General features: G+C 57.6%; 1 protein-coding gene across 1 annotated transcript in view; it reads left to right on the forward strand.

Annotated features, from left to right (window-relative positions):
- Window positions 1–858: 858 nt before the first annotated feature.
- LOC122431618 overlaps window positions 859–23,660 on the forward strand; it is a 636,199-nt gene continuing 613,397 nt past the window's right edge. Inside the window, exons 1-9 of the mRNA XM_043452861.1 lie at window positions 859–1,057; window positions 2,514–2,862; window positions 5,213–5,375; window positions 7,359–7,630; window positions 9,933–10,095; window positions 18,960–19,022; window positions 21,042–21,129; window positions 21,268–21,341; window positions 22,701–22,782. Coding sequence (XP_043308796.1) covers window positions 859–1,057; window positions 2,514–2,862; window positions 5,213–5,375; window positions 7,359–7,630; window positions 9,933–10,095; window positions 18,960–19,022; window positions 21,042–21,122 — 1,290 coding nt within the window. The 3' untranslated portion in view covers window positions 21,123–21,129; window positions 21,268–21,341; window positions 22,701–22,782. The remainder of the gene's footprint in view (window positions 1,058–2,513; window positions 2,863–5,212; window positions 5,376–7,358; window positions 7,631–9,932; window positions 10,096–18,959; window positions 19,023–21,041; window positions 21,130–21,267; window positions 21,342–22,700; window positions 22,783–23,660) is intronic.

Below are 23,660 nucleotides of genomic sequence, written 5' to 3' on the forward strand. Positions count from 1 at the left end.
GACGGCTAACTCGGCGTTGGTGGTTTCATCACCTCAGAAACCTTATCTTGTTCCTTATCGTAGAAATGGGCCTGTAGAATGTATGGTCTTCTGTGTCCGGCTTCTTCACTTAGCGTGGACGATTTGTAAAGCGTTGTCCGTGTTGTAGTGGATGTCAGTACTTCACTCCTTTTGTCGTCAGATGTTAGTAACATTCCGTGGATTGGATAGACCACCTGCTGCGTGTCTATCACTTCACAAGGATATTGGGTTCTTTTCACTTTGGGCTGTTGGGAGTGATGCTCTGTGAACAAGTTTTCTCTATACCTAGGAATGGAGTTGCTGGGATCTGTGGCACCTCTGTGTTTTAACCTTTTGAAGAACTGCCCGATTCTTTGATTTTCCATTTCCACCACCAGCCTAAGAGCCTTCTGATTTCTGCACACCCTCACCAAACTTGTTTTCTGTTTTTTGGACTATAGCCACCCTGGAACATGTGGAGTGGTGGAAGACACCGATTGGCCAGGTCCCGGTCATGTGACCATACGCTCTAGAGCACGTGTGAGCTGCTCCTGGTGGATCAGCGGTGGAGATAGCAGCAGCACACCGCACTGGAGCCCGGACCAGAGAGAAGGTTCTTGCCAGGTAGGCTCCATTCCTGCTGTGGGGGGTTCGGAGTTATCACTTGTGAGTCTGCATCCCTCGGGCCCTCGGTGCAGGCCCGCTGTGAGATCTGGAAAGGTGGTGGCTTCCCTCGTTGACACAGAACTAGTGTTTTGTTGTCCTGGTCCTCGTCCTTGTCCAGTCCCATTTGACGCCCAGGCTGTACCGTTGAGCCTCACCCACGGGATCGGGAGAGCCCAGTTCTAAAGGAGTTTCATGCAAGGAGAGGCTCCCTGGACCCGAGTGCGGCCCGCCACAATCGTGGAAGTGGAAGTGGAGCGGGGCCCCTGGGAGCGGCGGGCGCGGTGGTGGCTGGGCAGTGTCGAGCCTGGCCAGACCTACCCTGGGCGTCTGCGAGAGGTTTCATGGCATTTGCGCTGGCGGTTCGCGCGGCTTCCCCGGGCTGGGGGCGGAGGTCAGAGAAGGGGATGGGCGGGCCGGGGGCTGAGGCAAGGGCCCGGGCTTGAGGAAGCAGGCCAGGCCGGGATTGAGGGACGGGGGCCCGGGGCTGCCAGAGGGCAGTTACCAAATCGGGTCCCCACAGCATCCAGGGTGGGCTGGGAGCCTTAGCCCTTGTCACATGAACAAGCCACACCACATGGCTTCCCTGAGTTCTCACAGCAGAATCTGGGGGTTTTGTCTAGGTACACACTTCCTTGCTGTAGCTGTGTTACCCACTCCTTTGAGCCCCACTTTTCTTTTCTAGAAAAAGGGCATCAATTGCGACCTTAGCAGGTTGCTACCTTACTCCTGTGAAGACTAATTAGGGAAACCCTACAAAGAATAGCTGGCCTTCAGAGATATCAATGAATAGCTGGCCTTAAGAGATACTGGGCTTCTCTGTTAGCTCAGCTGGTAAAGAATTCTCCTGCCATGCAGGAGACCCGGTGTGATTCCTGGGTCGGAATCCTGATTGGCTGCAGAAGGGACAGGCGACCCACTCCAGTATTCATGGGCATCTCTGGTGGCTTCATGGTGGCTCAGCTGGTAAAGAATCTGATTGCAGTGCGGGGGACCTGGGTTCATTCCCTGGACTGGGAAGATCCCCTGAAGAAGGGAAAGGCTACCCACTCCAGTATTCTGGCCTGGAGAATTCCATGGATTGTATAGCCCATGAGGTCGCAAGAGTCGGACACGAATGACGGACTTCCACTTCACTTTCAAGAGATATGACCTTGGAGAAGGAAATGGCACCACACTCCAGTAGTCTTGCTGGGAAATCCCATGGACAGGAGCCTGGCGGGCTATGGTCCGTGGGGTCGCAAAGGGTCAGACACGACTGAGGGAGGAGCAGGCGCTTGCCAGAGGCCCCGCGCTTTTGATGGCAGAGCCAGGACTGTGGCTGAGGACTGCCAGCTCCCAGGCCTCTCTCACCAGATAGGAGCGTGGAAAACTAGAATCTACAATAGCCTGAGGGCTTTCCTGGCAGCTCAGTGGTAAAGAATCGCCCCCCTGCCAAAGCAGGGGTCGCGAGTTCCACCCCTGGTCTGGGAAGACCCCAGATGGCAGACCAGCTGAGTCCATGCATCACAGCCTCTGGGTCGGTGCTCTGGAGCGTGGGAGCCACAGTACTGAGGTCTGTGGGCACCAGAACCCGTGCTCTGCAACAAGAGGAGCCACCGCAGTGAGAAGCCTACGCCCCCCCAACTGGAGAGCAGCCCCTGCTCGCCGCAGCTAGAGAAAAGCCCACACAGCATGAAGACCCTGCACAACCACAAATAAATAAACTCATTGAAAAAACGCAAAAAACAAAAAAAAGAGATATGACCTGAATTCAGATTAAACTGGAGTCTCCAAGTGTCATCTGGCATTTCTTCCCTGAATCAGCCAAAACCCACACAGTTGCATTTCCAGGGTCAACACTTAGCCAGCGGGGCAGAAAACCCAGCGTGGTTCAAACAAGCTGACAGACAAGCAGCAGAGGACTCACGGGCAGACGGCTTCCCTCCGGTTTCAGGTGGAGCTCCGGGACCACAGCAGGAACCAGCGCTGTCAACCCCTGGGCTCAGCAGCGCCCTCATTCTCAGGCCGGCGGCTCTGCCCTGACCTGCGCAGGAAGGCCACCAACTGCCCCAGGCTGACCTCACGCCCCTCCCACTGCTGTAGCCAGACCTCACCCAGCCCCATCCCTTCCGGCAGAACCAGAGCTCGTCTTCCAGAGCGGCGGGCGCGGCGGTGGCTGGGCAGTGTCGAGCAGGGCCAGATCGACCCTGGGTGTCGGTGAGTGACCTCGGCCTCCGCCGGGTGGAGGGACGGGCTTGTTCCTCAGCTGCGGTCCCTGGGCGCCCCCAGGTCCCGAAATGGAAAGAAAGCGGCGGTTTCGTCGCATTTCCGCTGGCGGTTTCGCGCGCGGGGGGGGGGACCGGGGGCGAGGCTTCCCCGGGCTGGGGGCGGAGGTCAGAGAAGGGGCTGGGCGGGCCGGGGGCTGAGGGAAGGGCCCGGGCTTGAGGAAGCGGGCCGGGATTGAGGGACGGGGGCCCAGGGCGCTGGGGAAGGGACCGGGGTGCTAAGGGGAAGGGGCCGGGCCTGAGGGAAGGGGACCGAGGGACTGAGGGGAGTGGAGGAACAGGGGGCTGAGCGAAGGGGCCGGGGGCTGAGAGAAGAGTAGGGGAACGAGGAGCTGAGGGGAAGGGAAGGAGCCGGGGGCTGAGGGAAGGGGAGGAGCCGGGGGCTGAGAGAAGGGGACTGGGGGGCCGAGGGACGTGGATGGGCCGGGAACTGAGTGGACGGGACCAGGCCTGAAGGAAGTCCTGGGGAGGGGAATGAGGTTGGAGAAAGGGGGGCGGGCTGGGGGAACGGAAAGGGGCAGAGCCTGAGGGGTCAGAGTGCGCGGTCCTTAGGTGGCTGGGGCGGAGGGTCCGGGGTCTGAGGGGAGAATGCCCGGGCTCCTGAGAGGAAGGGGCCAGAGAGTTGAGGAGGGCGTCTAGGATAGGAGAGGAGCCCTCCAGGAGGGGTGCAGGACCTGGGGTTCGGGAGGAAGGGGTGGGGGAGAGGCCGGGCCCCAAGTGTTCGGGGAAGGGGGCCAAGGGCCCAGAGGGTCCCGGGAAGAGCGGGGAGCCCCGGGGAGGGGGTCCAGAACCTGGAGGGTTAGAGGGAGGGGGCGGAGCGCCTAGAGGGTCTAGGGAAAGAGAGGAGCCCTCCCGGAAGGAGAGGGTCACGACTTGGGAGGTCAAGGGGCGGAGGGCCGAGGGGGAGGAGCCGGGGTCTCACGAAGGCCGGGCGGGAGGCTCCCTCCCAGCTCTGGGGCCCACACCGACGGGGAGATGTTGCAGCCAGGTCAGTGGAAAGGCAGCGACCGACGCGGCTGCAGAGTGGAGCGGCTCTGGTTGGGAACAGCCCCTCAGGGTGCGGGATGGGAGTCACCTGGAAGGGAATCACTCTCATTGGAGCTTGGTGCCCCTAGAGAGGGTCTGTGTCAAGGGGGACACGGCTTCCTCCCCCTGGAATCTGTTCGAGTCTGGCCCGGAGGAGCGAGTGTGAGGAACGCACTTCCCACTGGGCAGAGCTCTGAGGTGTCACGGGCCAGCGCGCCCCGCTGGGCTCTTCTGCGACCTGGCCCCCGAGCTCGGTAGGGGCTTAACCTGCCACCGGGGCCGACCACGTGATTCGCCCCGCCGCCCCGCTGGCCGGCGCTGGGCAGAGCCTGACAGCGGGTGAGTCGGGGAGCTGGTGCCTGAGGCTGGCCCGCGCCTCTCCGGGTGGAAAGTGTTCCCAGACCCGAGATGGCAAGGGTGTGCGGGGTTGTCTTTGATGCTCTGCTCCATACCCCCCTCAGTAACTGGCAGTGTGTCCCCCATGACCTTTTCCTTGAAGCATTGTGAGAAGCAGACTGTCAAAAACTTCACTTGCATGGCGTCCTTGGTGATTGTGATCTTTGGTCCGTGCAGTGCAGCAGGGGCTGGGCAAGCGCCTGGCTGAGAGAGAACGTTGGGAGCCCTGGGGTCTGCCCTGTGTTGCAGTGGGCTGCGTCCTGGGGCCCTTGTCCATCAGAGGTCCTGTCTTTGTGCAGGAGGCAGGGGTGGGAGGGGAGTCCTCTGGGTCACGGTGGTGTGGAGAGTGGGCCGTGTGAGACCTGTTTCCTCTGCTACACTGGAGAGGGTGGGCACGTGGACGGCTAACTCGGCGTTGGTGGTTTCATCACCTCAGAAACCTTATCTTGTTCCTTATCGTAGAAATGGGCCTGTAGAATGTATGGTCTTCTGTGTCCGGCTTCTTCACTTAGCGTGGACGATTTGTAAAGCGTTGTCCGTGTTGTAGTGGATGTCAGTACTTCACTCCTTTTGTCGTCAGGTGTTAGTAACATTCCGTGGATTGGATAGACCACCTGCTGCGTGTCTATCACTTCACAAGGATATTGGGTTCTTTTCACTTTGGGCTGTTGGGAGTGATGCTCTGTGAACAAGTTTTCTCTATACCTAGGAATGGAGTTGCTGGGATCTGTGGCACCTCTGTGTTTTAACCTTTTGAAGAACTGCCCGATTCTTTGATTTTCCATTTCCACCACCAGCCTAAGAGCCTTCTGATTTCTGCACACCCTCACCAAACTTGTTTTCTGTTTTTTGGACTATAGCCACCCTGGAACATGTGGAGTGGTGGAAGACACCGATTGGCCAGGTCCCGGTCATGTGACCATACGCTCTAGAGCACGTGTGAGCTGCTCCTGGTGGATCAGCGGTGGAGATAGCAGCAGCACACCGCACTGGAGCCCGGACCAGAGAGAAGGTTCTTGCCAGGTAGGCTCCATTCCTGCTGTGGGGGGTTCGGAGTTATCACTTGTGAGTCTGCATCCCTCGGGCCCTCGGTGCAGGCCCGCTGTGAGATCTGGAAAGGTGGTGGCTTCCCTCGTTGACACAGAACTAGTGTTTTGTTGTCCTGGTCCTCGTCCTTGTCCAGTCCCATTTGACGCCCAGGCTGTACCGTTGAGCCTCACCCACGGGATCGGGAGAGCCCAGTTCTAAAGGAGTTTCATGCAAGGAGAGGCTCCCTGGACCCGAGTGCGGCCCGCCACAATCGTGGAAGTGGAAGTGGAGCGGGGCCCCTGGGAGCGGCGGGCGCGGTGGTGGCTGGGCAGTGTCGAGCCTGGCCAGACCTACCCTGGGCGTCTGCGAGAGGTTTCATGGCATTTGCGCTGGCGGTTCGCGCGGCTTCCCCGGGCTGGGGGCGGAGGTCAGAGAAGGGGATGGGCGGGCCGGGGGCTGAGGCAAGGGCCCGGGCTTGAGGAAGCAGGCCAGGCCGGGATTGAGGGACGGGGGCCCGGGGCTGCCAGAGGGCAGTTACCAAATCGGGTCCCCACAGCATCCAGGGTGGGCTGGGAGCCTTAGCCCTTGTCACATGAACAAGCCACACCACATGGCTTCCCTGAGTTCTCACAGCAGAATCTGGGGGTTTTGTCTAGGTACACACTTCCTTGCTGTAGCTGTGTTACCCACTCCTTTGAGCCCCACTTTTCTTTTCTAGAAAAAGGGCATCAATTGCGACCTTAGCAGGTTGCTACCTTACTCCTGTGAAGACTAATTAGGGAAACCCTACAAAGAATAGCTGGCCTTCAGAGATATCAATGAATAGCTGGCCTTAAGAGATACTGGGCTTCTCTGTTAGCTCAGCTGGTAAAGAATTCTCCTGCCATGCAGGAGACCCGGTGTGATTCCTGGGTCGGAATCCTGATTGGCTGCAGAAGGGACAGGCGACCCACTCCAGTATTCATGGGCATCTCTGGTGGCTTCATGGTGGCTCAGCTGGTAAAGAATCTGATTGCAGTGCGGGGGACCTGGGTTCATTCCCTGGACTGGGAAGATCCCCTGAAGAAGGGAAAGGCTACCCACTCCAGTATTCTGGCCTGGAGAATTCCATGGATTGTATAGCCCATGAGGTCGCAAGAGTCGGACACGAATGACGGACGTTCACTTCACTTTCAAGAGATATGACCTTGGAGAAGGAAATGGCACCACACTCCAGTAGTCTTGCTGGGAAATCCCATGGACAGGAGCCTGGCGGGCTACGGTCCGTGGGGTCGCAAAGGGTCAGACACGACTGAGGGAAGAGCAGGCGCTTGCCAGAGGCCCCGGCGCTTTTGATGGCAGAGCCAGGACTGTGGCTGAGGACTGCCAGCTCCCAGGCCTCTCTCACCAGATAGGAGCGTGGAAAACTAGAATCTAAAATAGCCTGAGGGCTTTCCTGGCAGCTCAGTGGTAAAGAATCGCCCCCCTGCCAAAGCAGGGGACGCGAGTTCCACCCCTGGTCTGGGAAGACCCCAGATGGCAGGCCAGCTGAGTCCATGCATCACAGCCTCTGGGTCGGTGCTCTGGAGCGTGGGAGCCACAGTACTGAGGTCTGTGGGCACCAGAACCCGTGCTCTGCAACAAGAGGAGCCACCGCAGTGAGAAGCCTACGCCCCCCTAACTGGAGAGCAGCCCCTGCTCGCCGCAGCTAGAGAAAAGCCCACACAGCATGAAGACCCTGCAGAACCACAAATAAATAAACTCATTGAAAAAACGCAAAAAAAAAACAAAACAAAAGAGAGATATGACCTGAATTCAGATTAAACTGGAGTCTCCAAGTGTCATCTGGCATTTCTTCCCTGAATCAGCCAAAACCCACACAGTTGCATTTCCAGGGTCAACACTTAGCCAGCGGGGCAGAAAACCCAGCGTGGTTCAGACAAGCTGCCAGACAAGCAGCAGAGGACTCACGGGCAGACGGCTTCCCTCCGGTTTCAGGTGGCGCTCCGGGACCACAGCAGGAACCAGCGCTGTCAACCCCTGGGCTCAGCAGCGCCCTCATTCTCAGGCCGGCGGCTCTGCCCTGACCTGCGCAGGAAGGCCACCAACTGCCCCAGGCTGACCTCACGCCCCTCCCACTGCTGTAGCCAGACCTCACCCAGCCCCATCCCTTCCGGCAGAACCAGAGCTCGTCTTCCAGAGCGGCGGGCGCGGCGGGCGCGGCGGTGGCTGGGCAGTGTCGAGCAGGGCCAGATCGACCCTGGGTGTCGGTGAGTGACCTCGGCCTCCGCCGGGTGGAGGGACGGGCTTGTTCCTCAGCTGCGGTCCCTGGGCGCCCCCAGGTCCCGAAATGGAAAGAAAGCGGCGGTTTCGTCGCATTTCCGCTGGCGGTTTCGCGCGCGGGGGGGGGGACGGGGGCGAGGCTTCCCCGGGCTGGGGGCGGAGGTCAGAGAAGGGGCTGGGCGGGCCGGGGGCTGAGGGAAGGGCCCGGGCTTGAGGAGCGTGCCGGGGATTGAGGGACAGGGGGCCCCAGGGAGCTGTGGGAAGGACCGGGGTGCTCAAGGGAAGGGACCGGGCTGAGGGTAAGGGGACTCGAGGGACTGAGGGGAGTGGAGAACAGGGGGGCCCTGGAGCGAAGGGGCCGGGGGCTGAGAGAAGAGTAGGGGAAGGAGGAGCTGAGGGGAAGGGAAGGAGCCGGGGGCTGAGAGAAGGGGACTGGGGAACTGAGGGGACGGGACCAGGCCTGAGGGAAGTCCTGGGGAGGGGAATGAGGTTGGAGAAAGGGAGGCGGGCTGGGGGCACGAGAAGGGGCAGAGCCTGAGGGGTCAGGGTGCGTGGTCCTCAGGTGGCTGGGGATGAGGGTCCGGGGTGTGAGGGGAGGATGCCCGGGCTCCTGGGAGGAAGGGGCCAGAGAGTTGAGGAGGGCGTCTAGGATAAGAGAAGGGCCCTCCAGGAGGGGTGGAGGAGCTGGGGTTCGGGAGGAAGGGGTGGGGGAGAGGCCGGGCCCTAAGTGTTCGGGGAAGGGGGCCAAGGGCCCAGAGGGTCCCGGGAAGAGCGGGGAGCCCCGGGGAGGGGGTCCAGAACCTGGAGGGTTAGAGGGAGGGGGCGGAGCGCCTAGAGGGTCTAGGGAAAGAGAGGAGCCCTCCCGGAAGGAGAGGGTCACGACTTGGGAGGTCAAGGGGCGGACGGCCGAGGGGGAGGGGCCGGGGTCTCACGAAGGCCGAATGGGCGACTCCCTCCCACTTCTGGGGCCCACACCGGCGGGGAGATGTTGCAGCCAGGTCAGTGGAAAGGCAGCGACCGGCACGGCTGCAGAGTGGAACGGCTCTGGTTGGGAACAGCCCCTCAGGGTGCGGGATGGGAGTCACCTGGAAGGGAATCACTCTCATTGGAGCTTGGTGCCCCTAGAGAGGGTCTGTGTCAAGGGGGACACGGCTTCCTCCCCCTGGAATCTGTTCGAGTCTGGCCCGGAGGAGCGAGTGTGAGGAACGCACTTCCCACTGGGCAGAGCTCTGAGGTGTCACGGGCCAGCGCGCCCCGCTGGGCTCTTCTGCGACCTGGCCCCCGAGCTCGGTAGGGGCTTAACCTGCCACCGGGGCCGACCACGTGATTGCCCCGCCGCCAGCTCGTGCCGGCGCTGGCAGAGCCTGACAGGGGTGAGTCGTGGAGCTGGTGCCTGAGGCTGGCCCTGCGCTTCCGGGTGGAAGTGTTCCCCAGACCCGAGTGGCAAGGGTTGCGGGGTTGTCTTTGAATGCTCTGCTCCATCTCCCTCAGTAACTGGCGTGTGGTCCCATGACTTTTTCCTTGAAGCATTGTGAGAAGCAGACTGGTCAAAAACTTCACTGCATGGCGTCCTTGGCTGATTGTGATCTTTGGTTCCGTGCAGTGCAGCAGGGGCTGGGGCAAGCGCCTCTGAGGAGCTTGGGAGCCCTGGGTGTCTGCCTGTGTATGCAGCTGGGCTGCGTCCTGGGGCCTTGTTCCCCATCAGAGGTCCTGATCTTTGTGCAACTGGAGGCAGGGGTGGGAGGGGAGTCTCTGGGTCACGGTGGTGTGGAGAGTGGGCCGTGTGAGACCTGTTTCCTCTGCTACACTGGAGAGGGTGGGCACGTGGACGGCTAACTCGGCGTTGGTGGTTTCATCACCTCAGAAACCTTATCTTGTTCCTTATCGTAGAAATGGGCCTGTAGAATGTATGGTCTTGTGTGTCCGGCTTCTTCACTTAGCGTGGACGATTTGTAAAGCGTTGTCCGTGTTGTAGTGGATGTCAGTACTTCACTCCTTTTGTCGTCAGATGTTAGTAACATTCCATGGAATTGGATAGACCACCTGCTGCGTGTCTATCACTTCACAAGGATATTGGGTTCTTTTCACTTTGGGCTGTTGGGAGTGATGCTCTGTGAACAAGTTTTCTCTATACCTAGGAATGGAGTTGCTGGGATCTGTGGCACCTCTGTGTTTTAACCTTTTGAAGAACTGCCCGATTCTTTGATTTTCCATTTCCACCACCAGCCTAAGAGCCTTCTGATTTCTGCACACCCTCACCAAACTTGTTTTCTGTTTTTTGGACTATAGCCACCCTGGAACATGTGGAGTGGTGGAAGACACCGATTGGCCAGGTCCCGGTCATGTGACCATACGCTCTAGAGCACGTGTGAGCTGCTCCTGGTGGGTCAGCGGTGGAGATAGCAGCAGCACACCGCACTGGAGCCCGGACCAGAGAGAAGGTTCTTGCCAGGTAGGCTCCATTCCTGCTGTGGGGGGTTCGGAGTTATCACTTGTGAGTCTGCATCCCTCGGGCCCTCGGTGCAGGCCCGCTGTGAGATCTGGAAAGGTGGTGGCTTCCCTCGTTGACACAGAACTAGTGTTTTGTTGTCCTGGTCCTCGTCCTTGTCCAGTCCCATTTGACGCCCAGGCTGTACCGTTGAGCCTCACCCACGGGATCGGGAGAGCCCAGTTCTAAAGGAGTTTCATGCAAGGAGAGGCTCCCTGGACCCGAGTGCGGCCCGCCACAATCGTGGAAGTGGAAGTGGAGCGGGGCCCCTGGGAGCGGCGGGCGCGGTGGTGGCTGGGCAGTGTCGAGCCTGGCCAGACCTACCCTGGGCGTCTGCGAGAGGTTTCATGGCATTTGCGCTGGCGGTTCGCGCGGCTTCCCCGGGCTGGGGGCGGAGGTCAGAGAAGGGGATGGGCGGGCCGGGGGCTGAGGCAAGGGCCCGGGCTTGAGGAAGCAGGCCAGGCCGGGATTGAGGGACGGGGGCCCGGGGCTGCCAGAGGGCAGTTACCAAATCGGGTCCCCACAGCATCCAGGGTGGGCTGGGAGCCTTAGCCCTTGTCACATGAACAAGCCACACCACATGGCTTCCCTGAGTTCTCACAGCAGAATCTGGGGGTTTTGTCTAGGTACACACTTCCTTGCTGTAGCTGTGTTACCCACTCCTTTGAGCCCCACTTTTCTTTTCTAGAAAAAGGGCATCAATTGCGACCTTAGCAGGTTGCTACCTTACTCCTGTGAAGACTAATTAGGGAAATCCTACAAAGAATAGCTGGCCTTCAGAGATATCAATGAATAGCTGGCCTTAAGAGATACTGGGCTTCTCTGTTAGCTCAGCTGGTAAAGAATTCTCCTGCCATGCAGGAGACCCGGTGTGATTCCTGGGTCGGAATCCTGATTGGCTGCAGAAGGGACAGGCGACCCACTCCAGTATTCATGGGCATCTCTGGTGGCTTCATGGTGGCTCAGCTGGTAAAGAATCTGATTGCAATGCGGGGGACCTGGGTTCATTCCCTGGACTGGGAAGATCCCCTGAAGAAGGGAAAGGCTACCCACTCCAGTATTCTGGCCTGGAGAATTCCATGGATTGTATAGCCCATGAGGTCGCAAGAGTCGGACACGAATGACGGACTTCCACTTCACTTTCAAGAGATATGCCCTTGGAGAAGGAAATGGCACCACACTCCAGTAGTCTTGCTGGGAAATCCCATGGACAGGAGCCTGGCGGGCTATGGTCCGTGTGGTCGCAAAGGGTCAGACACGACTGAGGGAGGAGCAGGCGCTTGCCAGAGGCCCCGGCGCTTTTGATGGCAGAGCCAGGACTGTGGCTGAGGACTGCCAGCTCCCAGGCCTCTCTCACCCGATAGGAGCGTGGAAAACTAGAATCTAAAATAGCCTGAGGGCTTTCCTGGCAGCTCAGTGGTAAAGAATCGCCCCCCTGCCAAAGCAGGGGACGCGAGTTCCACCCCTGGTCTGGGAAGACCCCAGATGGCAGGCCAGCTGAGTCCATGCATCACAGCCTCTGGGTCGGTGCTCTGGAGCGTGGGAGCCACAGTACTGAGGTCTGTGGGCACCAGAACCCGTGCTCTGCAACAAGAGGAGCCACCGCAGTGAGAAGCCTACGCCCCCCTAACTGGAGAGCAGCCCCTGCTCGCCGCAGCTAGAGAAAAGCCCACACAGCATGAAGACCCTGCAGAACCACAAATAAATAAACTCATTGAAAAAACGCAAAAAAAAAAACAAAACAAAAGAGAGATATGACCTGAATTCAGATTAAACTGGAGTCTCCAAGTGTCATCTGGCATTTCTTCCCTGAATCAGCCAAAACCCACACAGTTGCATTTCCAGGGTCAACACTTAGCCAGCGGGGCAGAAAACCCAGCGTGGTTCAAACAAGCTGCCAGACAAGCAGCAGAGGACTCACGGGCAGACGGCTTCCCTCCGGTTTCAGGTGGCGCTCCGGGACCACAGCAGGAACCAGCGCTGTCAACCCCTGGGCTCAGCAGCGCCCTCATTCTCAGGCCGGCGGCTCTGCCCTGACCTGCGCAGGAAGGCCACCAACTGCCCCAGGCTGACCTCACGCCCCTCCCACTGCTGTAGCCAGACCTCACCCAGCCCCATCCCTTCCGGCAGAACCAGAGCTCGTCTTCCAGAGCGGCGGGCGCGGCGGGCGCGGCGGTGGCTGGGCAGTGTCGAGCAGGGCCAGATCGACCCTGGGTGTCGGTGAGTGACCTCGGCCTCCGCCGGGTGGAGGGACGGGCTTGTTCCTCAGCTGCGGTCCCTGGGCGCCCCCAGGTCCCGAAATGGAAAGAAAGCGGCGGTTTCGTCGCATTTCCGCTGGCGGTTTCGCGCGCGGGGGGGGGGACCGGGGGCGAGGCTTCCCCGGGCTGGGGGCGGAGGTCAGAGAAGGGGCTGGGCGGGCCGGGGGCTGAGGGAAGGGCCCGGGCTTGAGGAAGCGGGCCGGGATTGAGGGACGGGGGCCCAGGGCGCTGGGGAAGGGACCGGGGTGCTAAGGGGAAGGGGCCGGGCCTGAGGGAAGGGGACCGAGGGACTGAGGGGAGTGGAGGAACAGGGGGCTGAGCGAAGGGGCCGGGGGCTGAGAGAAGAGTAGGGGAACGAGGAGCTGAGGGGAAGGGAAGGAGCCGGGGGCTGAGGGAAGGGGAGGAGCCGGGGGCTGAGAGAAGGGGACTGGGGGGCCGAGGGACGTGGATGGGCCGGGAACTGAGTGGACGGGACCAGGCCTGAAGGAAGTCCTGGGGAGGGGAATGAGGTTGGAGAAAGGGGGGCGGGCTGGGGGAACGGAAAGGGGCAGAGCCTGAGGGGTCAGAGTGCGCGGTCCTTAGGTGGCTGGGGCGGAGGGTCCGGGGTCTGAGGGGAGAATGCCCGGGCTCCTGAGAGGAAGGGGCCAGAGAGTTGAGGAGGGCGTCTAGGATAGGAGAGGAGCCCTCCAGGAGGGGTGCAGGACCTGGGGTTCGGGAGGAAGGGGTGGGGGAGAGGCCGGGCCCCAAGTGTTCGGGGAAGGGGGCCAAGGGCCCAGAGGGTCCCGGGAAGAGCGGGGAGCCCCGGGGAGGGGGTCCAGAACCTGGAGGGTTAGAGGGAGGGGGCGGAGCGCCTAGAGGGTCTAGGGAAAGAGAGGAGCCCTCCCGGAAGGAGAGGGTCACGACTTGGGAGGTCAAGGGGCGGAGGGCCGAGGGGGAGGAGCCGGGGTCTCACGAAGGCCGGGCGGGAGGCTCCCTCCCAGCTCTGGGGCCCACACCGACGGGGAGATGTTGCAGCCAGGTCAGTGGAAAGGCAGCGACCGACGCGGCTGCAGAGTGGAGCGGCTCTGGTTGGGAACAGCCCCTCAGGGTGCGGGATGGGAGTCACCTGGAAGGGAATCACTCTCATTGGAGCTTGGTGCCCCTAGAGAGGGTCTGTGTCAAGGGGGACACGGCTTCCTCCCCCTGGAATCTGTTCGAGTCTGGCCCGGAGGAGCGAGTGTGAGGAACGCACTTCCCACTGGGCAGAGCTCTGAGGTGTCACGGGCCAGCGCGCCCCGCTGGGCTCTTCTGCGACCTGGCCCCCGAGCTCGGTAGGGGCTTAACCTGCCACCGGGGCCGACCACGTGATTCGCCCCGCCGCCCCGCTGGCCGGCGCTGGGCAGAGCCTGACAGCGGGTGAGTCGGGGAGCTGGTGCCTGAGGCTGGCCCGCGCCTCTCCGGGTGGAAAGTGTTCCCAGACCCGAGATGGCAAGGGTGTGCGGGGTTGTCTTTGATGCTCTGCTCCATACCCGCCTCAGTAACTGGCAGTGTGTCCCCCATGACCTTTTCCTTGAAGCATTGTGAGAAGCAGACTGTCAAAAAGTTCACTTGCATGGAGTCCTTGGTGATTCTGATCTTTGGTCGGTGCAGTGCAGCAGGGGCTGGGCAAGCGCCTGGCTGAGAGAGAACGTTGGGAGCCCTGGGGTCTGCCCTGTGTTGCAGTGGGCTGCGTCCTGGGGCCCTTGTCCATCAGAGGTCCTGTCTTTGTGCAGGAGGCAGGGGTGGGAGGGGAGTCCTCTGGGTCACGGTGGTGTGGAGAGTGGGCCGTGTGAGACCTGTTTCCTCTGCTACACTGGAGAGGGTGGGCACGTGGACGGCTAACTCGGCGTTGGTGGTTTCATCACCTCAGAAACCTTATCTTGTTCCTTATCGTAGAAATGGGCCTGTAGAATGTATGGTCTTCTGTGTCCGGCTTCTTCACTTAGCGTGGACGATTTGTAAAGCGTTGTCCGTGTTGTAGTGGATGTCAGTACTTCACTCCTTTTGTCGTCAGGTGTTAGTAACATTCCGTGGATTGGATAGACCACCTGCTGCGTGTCTATCACTTCACAAGGATATTGGGTTCTTTTCACTTTGGGCTGTTGGGAGTGATGCTCTGTGAACAAGTTTTCTCTATACCTAGGAATGGAGTTGCTGGGATCTGTGGCACCTCTGTGTTTTAACCTTTTGAAGAACTGCCCGATTCTTTGATTTTCCATTTCCACCACCAGCCTAAGAGCCTTCTGATTTCTGCACACCCTCACCAAACTTGTTTTCTGTTTTTTGGACTATAGCCACCCTGGAACATGTGGAGTGGTGGAAGACACCGATTGGCCAGGTCCCGGTCATGTGACCATACGCTCTAGAGCACGTGTGAGCTGCTCCTGGTGGATCAGCGGTGGAGATAGCAGCAGCACACCGCACTGGAGCCCGGACCAGAGAGAAGGTTCTTGCCAGGTAGGCTCCATTCCTGCTGTGGGGGGTTCGGAGTTATCACTTGTGAGTCTGCATCCCTCGGGCCCTCGGTGCAGGCCCGCTGTGAGATCTGGAAAGGTGGTGGCTTCCCTCGTTGACACAGAACTAGTGTTTTGTTGTCCTGGTCCTCGTCCTTGTCCAGTCCCATTTGACGCCCAGGCTGTACCGTTGAGCCTCACCCACGGGATCGGGAGAGCCCAGTTCTAAAGGAGTTTCATGCAAGGAGAGGCTCCCTGGACCCGAGTGCGGCCCGCCACAATCGTGGAAGTGGAAGTGGAGCGGGGCCCCTGGGAGCGGCGGGCGCGGTGGTGGCTGGGCAGTGTCGAGCCTGGCCAGACCTACCCTGGGCGTCTGCGAGAGGTTTCATGGCATTTGCGCTGGCGGTTCGCGCGGCTTCCCCGGGCTGGGGGCGGAGGTCAGAGAAGGGGATGGGCGGGCCGGGGGCTGAGGCAAGGGCCCGGGCTTGAGGAAGCAGGCCAGGCCGGGATTGAGGGACGGGGGCCCGGGGCTGCCAGAGGGCAGTTACCAAATCGGGTCCCCACAGCATCCAGGGTGGGCTGGGAGCCTTAGCCCTTGTCACATGAACAAGCCACACCACATGGCTTCCCTGAGTTCTCACAGCAGAATCTGGGGGTTTTGTCTAGGTACACACTTCCTTGCTGTAGCTGTGTTACCCACTCCTTTGAGCCCCACTTTTCTTTTCTAGAAAAAGGGCATCAATTGCGACCTTAGCAGGTTGCTACCTTACTCCTGTGAAGACTAATTAGGGAAACCCTACAAAGAATAGCTGGCCTTCAGAGATATCAATGAATAGCTGGCCTTAAGAGATACTGGGCTTCTCTGTTAGCTCAGCTGGTAAAGAATTCTCCTGCCATGCAGGAGAGCCGGTGTGATTCCTGGGTCGGAATCCTGATTGGCTGCAGAAGGGACAGGCGACCCACTCCAGTATTCATGGGCATCTCTGGTGGCTTCATGGTGGCTCAGCTGGTAAAGAATCTGATTGCAGTGCGGGGGACCTGGGTTCATTCCCTGGACTGGGAAGATCCCCTGAAGAAGGGAAAGGCTACCCACTCCAGTATTCTGGCCTGGAGAATTCCATGGATTGTATAGCCCATGAGGTCGCAAGAGTCGGACACGAATGACGGACTTCCACTTCACTTTCAAGAGATATGACCTTGGAGAAGGAAATGGCACCACACTCCAGTAGTCTTGCTGGGAAATCCCATGGACAGGAGCCTGGCGGGCTACGGTCCGTGGGGTCGCAAAGGGTCAGACACGACTGAGGGAAGAGCAGGCGCTTGCCAGAGGCCCCGGCGCTTTTGATGGCAGAGCCAGGACTGTGGCTGAGGACTGCCAGCTCCCAGGCCTCTCTCACCAGATAGGAGCGTGGAAAACTAGAATCTAAAATAGCCTGAGGGCTTTCCTGGCAGCTCAGTGGTAAAGAATCGCCCCTCTGCCAAAGCAGGGGACGCGAGTTCCACCCCTGGTCTGGGAAGACCCCAGATGGCAGGCCAGCTGAGTCCATGCATCACAGCCTCTGGGTCGGTGCTCTGGAGCGTGGGAGCCACAGTACTGAGGTCTGTGGGCACCAGAACCCGTGCTCTGCAACAAGAGGAGCCACCGCAGTGAGAAGCCTACGCCCCCCTAACTGGAGAGCAGCCCCTGCTCGCCGCAGCTAGAGAAAAGCCCACACAGCATGAAGACCCTGCAGAACCACAAATAAATAAACTCATTGAAAAAACGCAAAAAAAAAACAAAACAAAAGAGAGATATGACCTGAATTCAGATTAAACTGGAGTCTCCAAGTGTCATCTGGCATTTCTTCCCTGAATCAGCCAAAACCCACACAGTTGCATTTCCAGGGTCAACACTTAGCCAGCGGGGCAGAAAACCCAGCGTGGTTCAGACAAGCTGCCAGACAAGCAGCAGAGGACTCACGGGCAGACGGCTTCCCTCCGGTTTCAGGTGGCGCTCCGGGACCACAGCAGGAACCAGCGCTGTCAACCCCTGGGCTCAGCAGCGCCCTCATTCTCAGGCCGGCGGCTCTGCCCTGACCTGCGCAGGAAGGCCACCAACTGCCCCAGGCTGACCTCACGCCCCTCCCACTGCTGTAGCCAGACCTCACCCAGCCCCATCCCTTCCGGCAGAACCAGAGCTCCTCTTCCAGAGCGGCGGGCGTGGCGGGCGCGGCGGTGGCGGCGGTGGCTGGGCAGTGTCGAGCAGGGCCAGATCGACCCTGGGTGTCGGTGAGTGACCTCGGCCTCCGCCGGGTGGAGGGACGGGCTTGTTCCTCAGCTGCGGTCCCTGGGCGCCCCCAGGTCCCGAAATGGAAAGAAAGCGGCGGTTTCGTCGCATTTCCGCTGGCGGTTTCGCGCGCGGGGGGGGGGGGGACCGGGGGCGAGGCTTCCCCGGGCTGGGGGCGGAGGTCAGAGAAGGGGCTGGGCGGGCCGGGGGCTGAGGGAAGGGCCCGGGCTTGAGGGACCGGGCCGGAATCCTTTCCCCTTTTCAAAATGTGGTTAACTGTCCCTTTTATTATTGACTTGTAAGAATTCTTTATATATTCTGGATAGATGATTTGAAAATATTTTCTCTCATTCTGTAAATAGTGTTCATTTTGATGGGTATCTTTTGAAGCCAAAAGTTTAAAATTTTGTCCAGTTTGTTTTTTTCTGTTTTCACTTGTGCTTTTAGTGACGGCAAAGCATCTAAGGTCTGTTGTCGAATTCAAGGTGATGAAAATCTGTGCTTATGTTTTTTTTTTCTAAGAATATAATAGTTTTACTTCAGACACTTAGGTTTTTTGATCCATTTTTTTCCAGTTAATTTTTGTGTTGGTGTGAGGTAGGGTTCTAGAGGCATTATCTTCGGATTTAAAAAAAAACAAAACCAAAACAGTCCTTTAATTTTTCAAAGAGTTGTTTTCATGATGTTTTTAATTAAAAATATTGAGAGGGAATAGATTATTATAGATTTGAGCCTATCACTAGCTACCCTTGCAAGATTTTCATAGATGCTGGATGATAACTGCAGTACCCAGAATGTACTAAGCAACCTACACAAGTTAAGATTTCTAAAGGCAGAGGTGAGGAAGGCCAGCAGAGCATCTTCTGTCTGGTTGCTAATGCATGCCAGGCCACACGTCAGCACCGACGGTGTATGCCTGTGACGAGTCTGGTCCTGGGGAACAAGGGGATTCTAGGCATCTGTCATGTCTAGCAGTGCAGTGTCTAGTCAGGGCTATCCTGTGGTCTTAGGGAAGAGGTGCTTAGCTGGTGGCTCGGAGAATTGGAGTGTTGGTCTTTTGAAGTAACCGTACCTGTTCATTAGAGACGCAGCTTGCTGCTCTTTTGCTCCCCGAGTCACCATTCTTCACATTCCGATAGCAGTCACTGCTCTGAGTTCTAGCTCAGTCATGTCACCATCCCTTTGGGGAGTGCTTCTCATACGTACATCTATATGAAAGTGTGAGAATGGTAGTCACTCAGTCATGTCCGAATCTGTGGCCCCATGGACTGTAGCCCGCGAGGCTCCTCTATCCATGGAATTTTGCCTGCAAAAATATTGGAGTGGGTTGCCTTCATTTTTCTGGGGACTCTTACCCATCCAGGGATTGAACCTGGGTCTCCTGCATTGCAGGCAGCTTCTTTACTGTCTGAGCCACCAGGGAAGCCATATATATATATACACACACACATACATACACACATATACACATACACCCAGAGTAATAGAATTGTATCGCAGAATAAATTAGGATGAACCAGAAATGGAAAGCTCTCAGCATTTTAGCAAACAAATATGTACACTAGCCATTGAAGCAATGATTTCTGTTTGCATTAAGAAGAAACTTCATACAGTTGTAAATATTATGGAACTTCTTTATTTCCTGTAGTTTCTCACTGTGGCTGAAAGTTAGTTGAAGTCTTTGGTTAGGGAAATGCAAATTTCTTTACAAAACCTTGTTATGTTGGGGAGGATTTCAGAGGTATTCTAAAAGGATCTCAACCCACAAAGATTTGCCCAGGGTGCCTGTCAGCACATATCCTTCTGAGCTTTTTACTCTTAATCGTTTTACAGACAGAAACTCTCCCCAGTGCCTGGGAATTCCTCATTGGATTACTGAGTTTTCAGCAGAGTTTTGTGAGTGTCTTACATCTGCACCTGGAGAAGAAAGGTTTGTGCACCGTGAGCGTGCTCATATGCTCCACTGGGCAGGCAGGGAAACGCCTTTGACAAGGAACGTAACGGGTGTTTCTCACTGGGTTTGCAGAGATAGGGACGATAACTTTCTGGGAGGAAATTTTCTTGTTTGAAAGATAAAGTCAATTTTGGTGTTGCCTGTGGTCTAGAAAGCAGAGGGGATTCCACAGGACTCTGGAGTGGAGGACTCGGGGCACCTCCCCCCGAGCAACCACCTGGCCCCTTCTTCCTGTTCCATGGGGGAGTGGGGAGCCTGTGGCCATGACGCGGGAAAAACCGGCCAGTGCTCAGCAGCCCACGAGTGAGGCTGGCTTCTGGAGGGACGGGTGGAGAGTGGACCCTGGGACTTCTGTGCCGCCAGCATGGAGAAGACACAGGCCAGGACGCAGCTTTCACCTTGTCCTTGGGTGGGGAGTGCATCTCGCTGGAGACCCTGTCCTTCTGCATGACCTACCGTCCCCTCACTGGCTGAGGAGACCACTAGGCCACCGGAGTCCTGTGGGTGGGCAGCCCCTTCTCAGGCCAGTGTGGTACCATGGGCAGTCTTGACTTGGGGAGGCAGAGGCTTAGGGCAGAGCATTTGGCTTTCAGGCAACTGTGTCTCCATGTGTGAATAGGCACGCTGGTTATGCCTGCCGGTGCTGAGCCGGTCTGTCGGTTCCTGAAGATTGTGTCCAAAGCAGTTTGTGTCTGGGCGCTTCCTGCCTTGCTTCACCTAATCAGAGGGGAGCAAGGGTCCCGATGGGACAGTGTCCAGGGGACTGCGTTGATCCTGCCCACCTGGTGGCACATGCTTCCCTACTCAGCTGACGTGGCAGGAGTCCAATCTGGGAATCAGAGCTGTTCCCCTCGATCCATCCCCGCCACCACCTTGGACTTGTGACCTAGCAGAGCTGGGGGCGCAGGTCGACCTGCCTGGGGGAGTCTCAGGCCTGCGAAGGGCTCCCGTCCTCTTTGGATCCACACAGAGCACAGAGCATGTGGCCCCACCAAGTGAGACTGGCAGTGTCCTCAGCTCAGACACCAGGATGGGGGCTTCTGGTTGCATGCAAACAAGCCTTCAGTTTCTTCCTGGCCTGTGTGCAGTTTTATGAGTACTTCTGGGGAGAGTGAAACCTTTCTTCTGGTCACTTTCTTTTGAAGTCCTGAAAGGCTAGATTTTGCCTTTGCAGTTATGCAAAGAGCAGTGTGGTCCGGCTGCAAGGCTGTGTCATTGTTGTCTGAGCCGATAAATTCCAGAGTTTCAGGGCTCTGCTGAGGAGGCAGGGCGGCCTGCCTCAGGGCTGCCCGGCACAGAAGTTGGCATTCTCTGTGTTCTGCGTTTCCCCAAGTAGATGGCAAAGCAGCCCTTGAATGATTTATTGACTTGTCAGAGTCTAAGTTAAGAAAATCATTGTAGGGTTTCCAGTAATTATTTTTGAGTCAAAATGGTGCTTTAAAAAAAAAATTGTGATAAAATGCAGCAGACTTTACCATTGGCGACAGCGCATTCCCAGTGTTGGACAACACTGTTGTCAGGAGACTTAGTCGGGGAGGTTCCCATTGAGTGAAGTAGCACACGGGACTTTTTTTATTTTGCAGAAAATGTTCTCATTTGAGTTGTAGCTAGGAGTATTTCTTCTGTGTTTCTGCCCAGTGACTGCTCTCATGTTAGGTTTCTTTTGATCCTTCTGGTGTCACTCAGGCACGGGGATTAAGAGTGACCTTGTTTTATTTTAATGGTTGTGGCATGTAGGAATGTAGTGCCCTGACCAGGGATTGAACCTGGGCCCCCAGCATTGGGAGCGAGGAGTGTTAGCTGCTGGACCCCCAGGGATGTCCCATGAGTGGACCTCTTGAGCACATAGCTCTCTGCCCTCCCTGTGTTGTCCAGGGTTTTGGGGTCCCGGGCAGAGCATCTGTGTGGGTCTCTGGGCAGGGCTCTCCTGGTGTCTGTGACCCTCAGCGCTGCTCTTCCAGATGTGGAAAGCCTCGGCCGGCCACGCTGTGTCCATCAGCCCGGACGACGGGGGAGCCAACAACTGGGAGGACCGACCCTGATTTCGTGTTAGGAGCCGCCAGTCTGCCCACCTTTCCTGTCTCCTGAAGTGGATCCTCCCAGGTTTTTGGGTGGGTGGGTGGGTGGGGGGCTGTTTTACAATCCAGGGTGTGGGGTGTACTCGTTCTTTTTTCTTTTCCTTTTCAGAGTGATGTAAGTGAAAAAGAGCAGAGATGGGGGGCCAAGGCCATGCCAGGATCTGGGCACCAGGAACACATCAAGTAAGAGACTTTCTCGATCTTTGTGTGACAGTGACATTCTGAAATGTGAAGGGGTGAGGTGGAGCATGCTCCCCGCTGCGTAGCGCGAGTGCCCTGCTTCTGTGGGCTGGCCTTGCTTCTGTGTCGTCTGGTCCCTTGTTTACACAGTAGATAAAAATGAGGTCTGACATGTACATGCGTAAGTGTTTGTGTACGTGCATGTGTAAAGATGTGCTCAGTGACTTTAAATCCTCATTGCCCGTGACTCCTGTACTTCTTACTCTCCAGTCTGCTTTTCAACCTTGTAGTTTTCATGCAGGAACACAGTCACTTAAGCTGTTCTCTCTGTGGAAGGGAGATTTCTAAAGCATGGGCTGTCTTTGAAGACCTGAGATCAAAAACACCCCCTCCTTAATGTGTATTATTTTGTTATAATGTTATTATTCTGTTGTTGTCAGTTGAATATCGTGATCTGAATCCTGAACTTCATGTTCTTATGAAGGTAAAGATAGGAGACTGCACGAAGCAAGGATTGTCCCTGACTTGGCCCGTCTTAACTTGCCACCTCTGGGGTAGCTTGTTTTCTTTTTGGGAAGTGTAGGTAGTCTTCTTCCCAGCTCCTCAGGGGCTTGGGAGGTGGCCAGTCCTGGTTGGTGTTCTAAGCCGTACATCTGGGATTGCCATCCGGATGTGGAGTGAGGTGGCCCTCAGCTGCCCTGGGTGACAGCTGCCTGGCCTGCCCGGTTCTGGCTGCATCTTGTGATCTGTCCCGCTGCTCCTAGCGCTTAAAGTGAAAATGACTCTTACATCCTAAGTTCTGTAAGCCTCTCACTTCACCTTTGAATGGAAAGCCAGGGTGCTTCATGTTGAGAGAAACCGTCTGAATATTCCACATCTCTTGGTTCCTGGCCTAGGGTCGTCCGGGTGCAAGCCTGTTGGCTTTGTGTCCCATTTGCCTCTGGTGACGTTTATCGAGCTGACTCTCCCGGTTCATGTGTTTGGTGAACCGCGAGGAGCTGTCCTCCACGGAGTGGAATGCTGTCCACGTCGTAGCCCCAGGTGCTATAGGGGCTTGGAGATGCCTCATTGTGTGTGTTCAGACTTTCTTTTTTTCCCATTAACCTGCTTGTGATTCTGAAAACTGCTGGAGTTGGGGGCACCTGGAGGTGCAGTAAAGTGAACACAAGGGAGGCCGGGCTGGGGAGCCACCGGGGAATGACACCTCACAGATTGCAGAGATAACGTCCTTGTCTCTCCTCCCAGAAAGCACAGACGCATGTCTTGGCTGTCTGTGTGACCGATTTGTTCGTCTTCCATCTCTTCCCTCCCAAGTATCCACAAGTTGCGGGAGAATGTGTTTCAAGAACACCGGACCCTCAGGGAGAAAGAGCTGGAAATGGGACCCAAAGCCTCGCACAGCTACAGAGGGAAGTTTGGCGTGGAGCAGGACAGGATGGACAAGGTAAGTTCCGACCCACGTGGTGTCAGTCCTGGCGTGCTTGACCTCGCCAGGGTCAGCAGGGTCGTCTCTCAGCCCTCCCCTTCCATTGAAAAGTTGGGAATCCACTTGTTGAGGACGAGATTTGCCAGACGGAAGTCTCTCAATTGACCTTAGCCGAGAAGGGCTGTGGTTTCTGGAAGCTCTTCAGATTCTGAGTTGCTGGGGAGGGAGGTGTTTTGGGAAGGCTGCAGCTGGAGATCAGGTCCTACCAGAGGCCAGCTCTGTGACCAGGACAGAGGCCCACAGCCAGCCAGACTGCTGGCATGGGCGTCATGTGTTGTTCAGGCTGCAGCCTTAGTGGTTCCCATCTGCAGCCCAGAGCTGAATTTCAGCGCCTGGTTTCACGTCGAGGCTGGAAAGTCAGCCACCTAGCGTGCTGCTGTCCTTCGCACACTTGGTGACCTTCAGAGAGGACCCTGTCCTCTGGCGTCAAACTGTGGCCCACCAGGCTGAGGACAGGCAGGTCTAAGTAGGTGGGACTGAAGCTGTTAAGAGTACAGGATCCTTTGCTGGTACTCAGAGAGGGGGCTGGATCAGCTGGGGGCTGTGTCCGCCCTGCAGAGGGGACAATAGACTGGAGCAGGTGTGCTGCATCTGCAGTGAAGCGGGTGCGCGTTTCCCAGGCTGGGTAACTTGAGATGTCTGCCTTTACTCTGTGCTGAGGTATCAGCTGGGGTGCGATTCCTCTGTAATTCCACCCCATCTGCCTTGTGTCTGGATCGCCCTCAGCCCAGAATGACAGGGCTTGTCACACTGGTGAGCCAGCACCTGCTTGAGAGAGGGGCGCCTCTCATGACCAGAGCGTCATCCCTGCTTCCCGCAGTGCTCTGCCTGGTGCT

Source organism: Cervus canadensis, chromosome 30 (assembly GCF_019320065.1).
Source record: "Cervus canadensis isolate Bull #8, Minnesota chromosome 30, ASM1932006v1, whole genome shotgun sequence".
Lineage (NCBI taxonomy): Eukaryota > Metazoa > Chordata > Mammalia > Artiodactyla > Cervidae > Cervus > Cervus canadensis.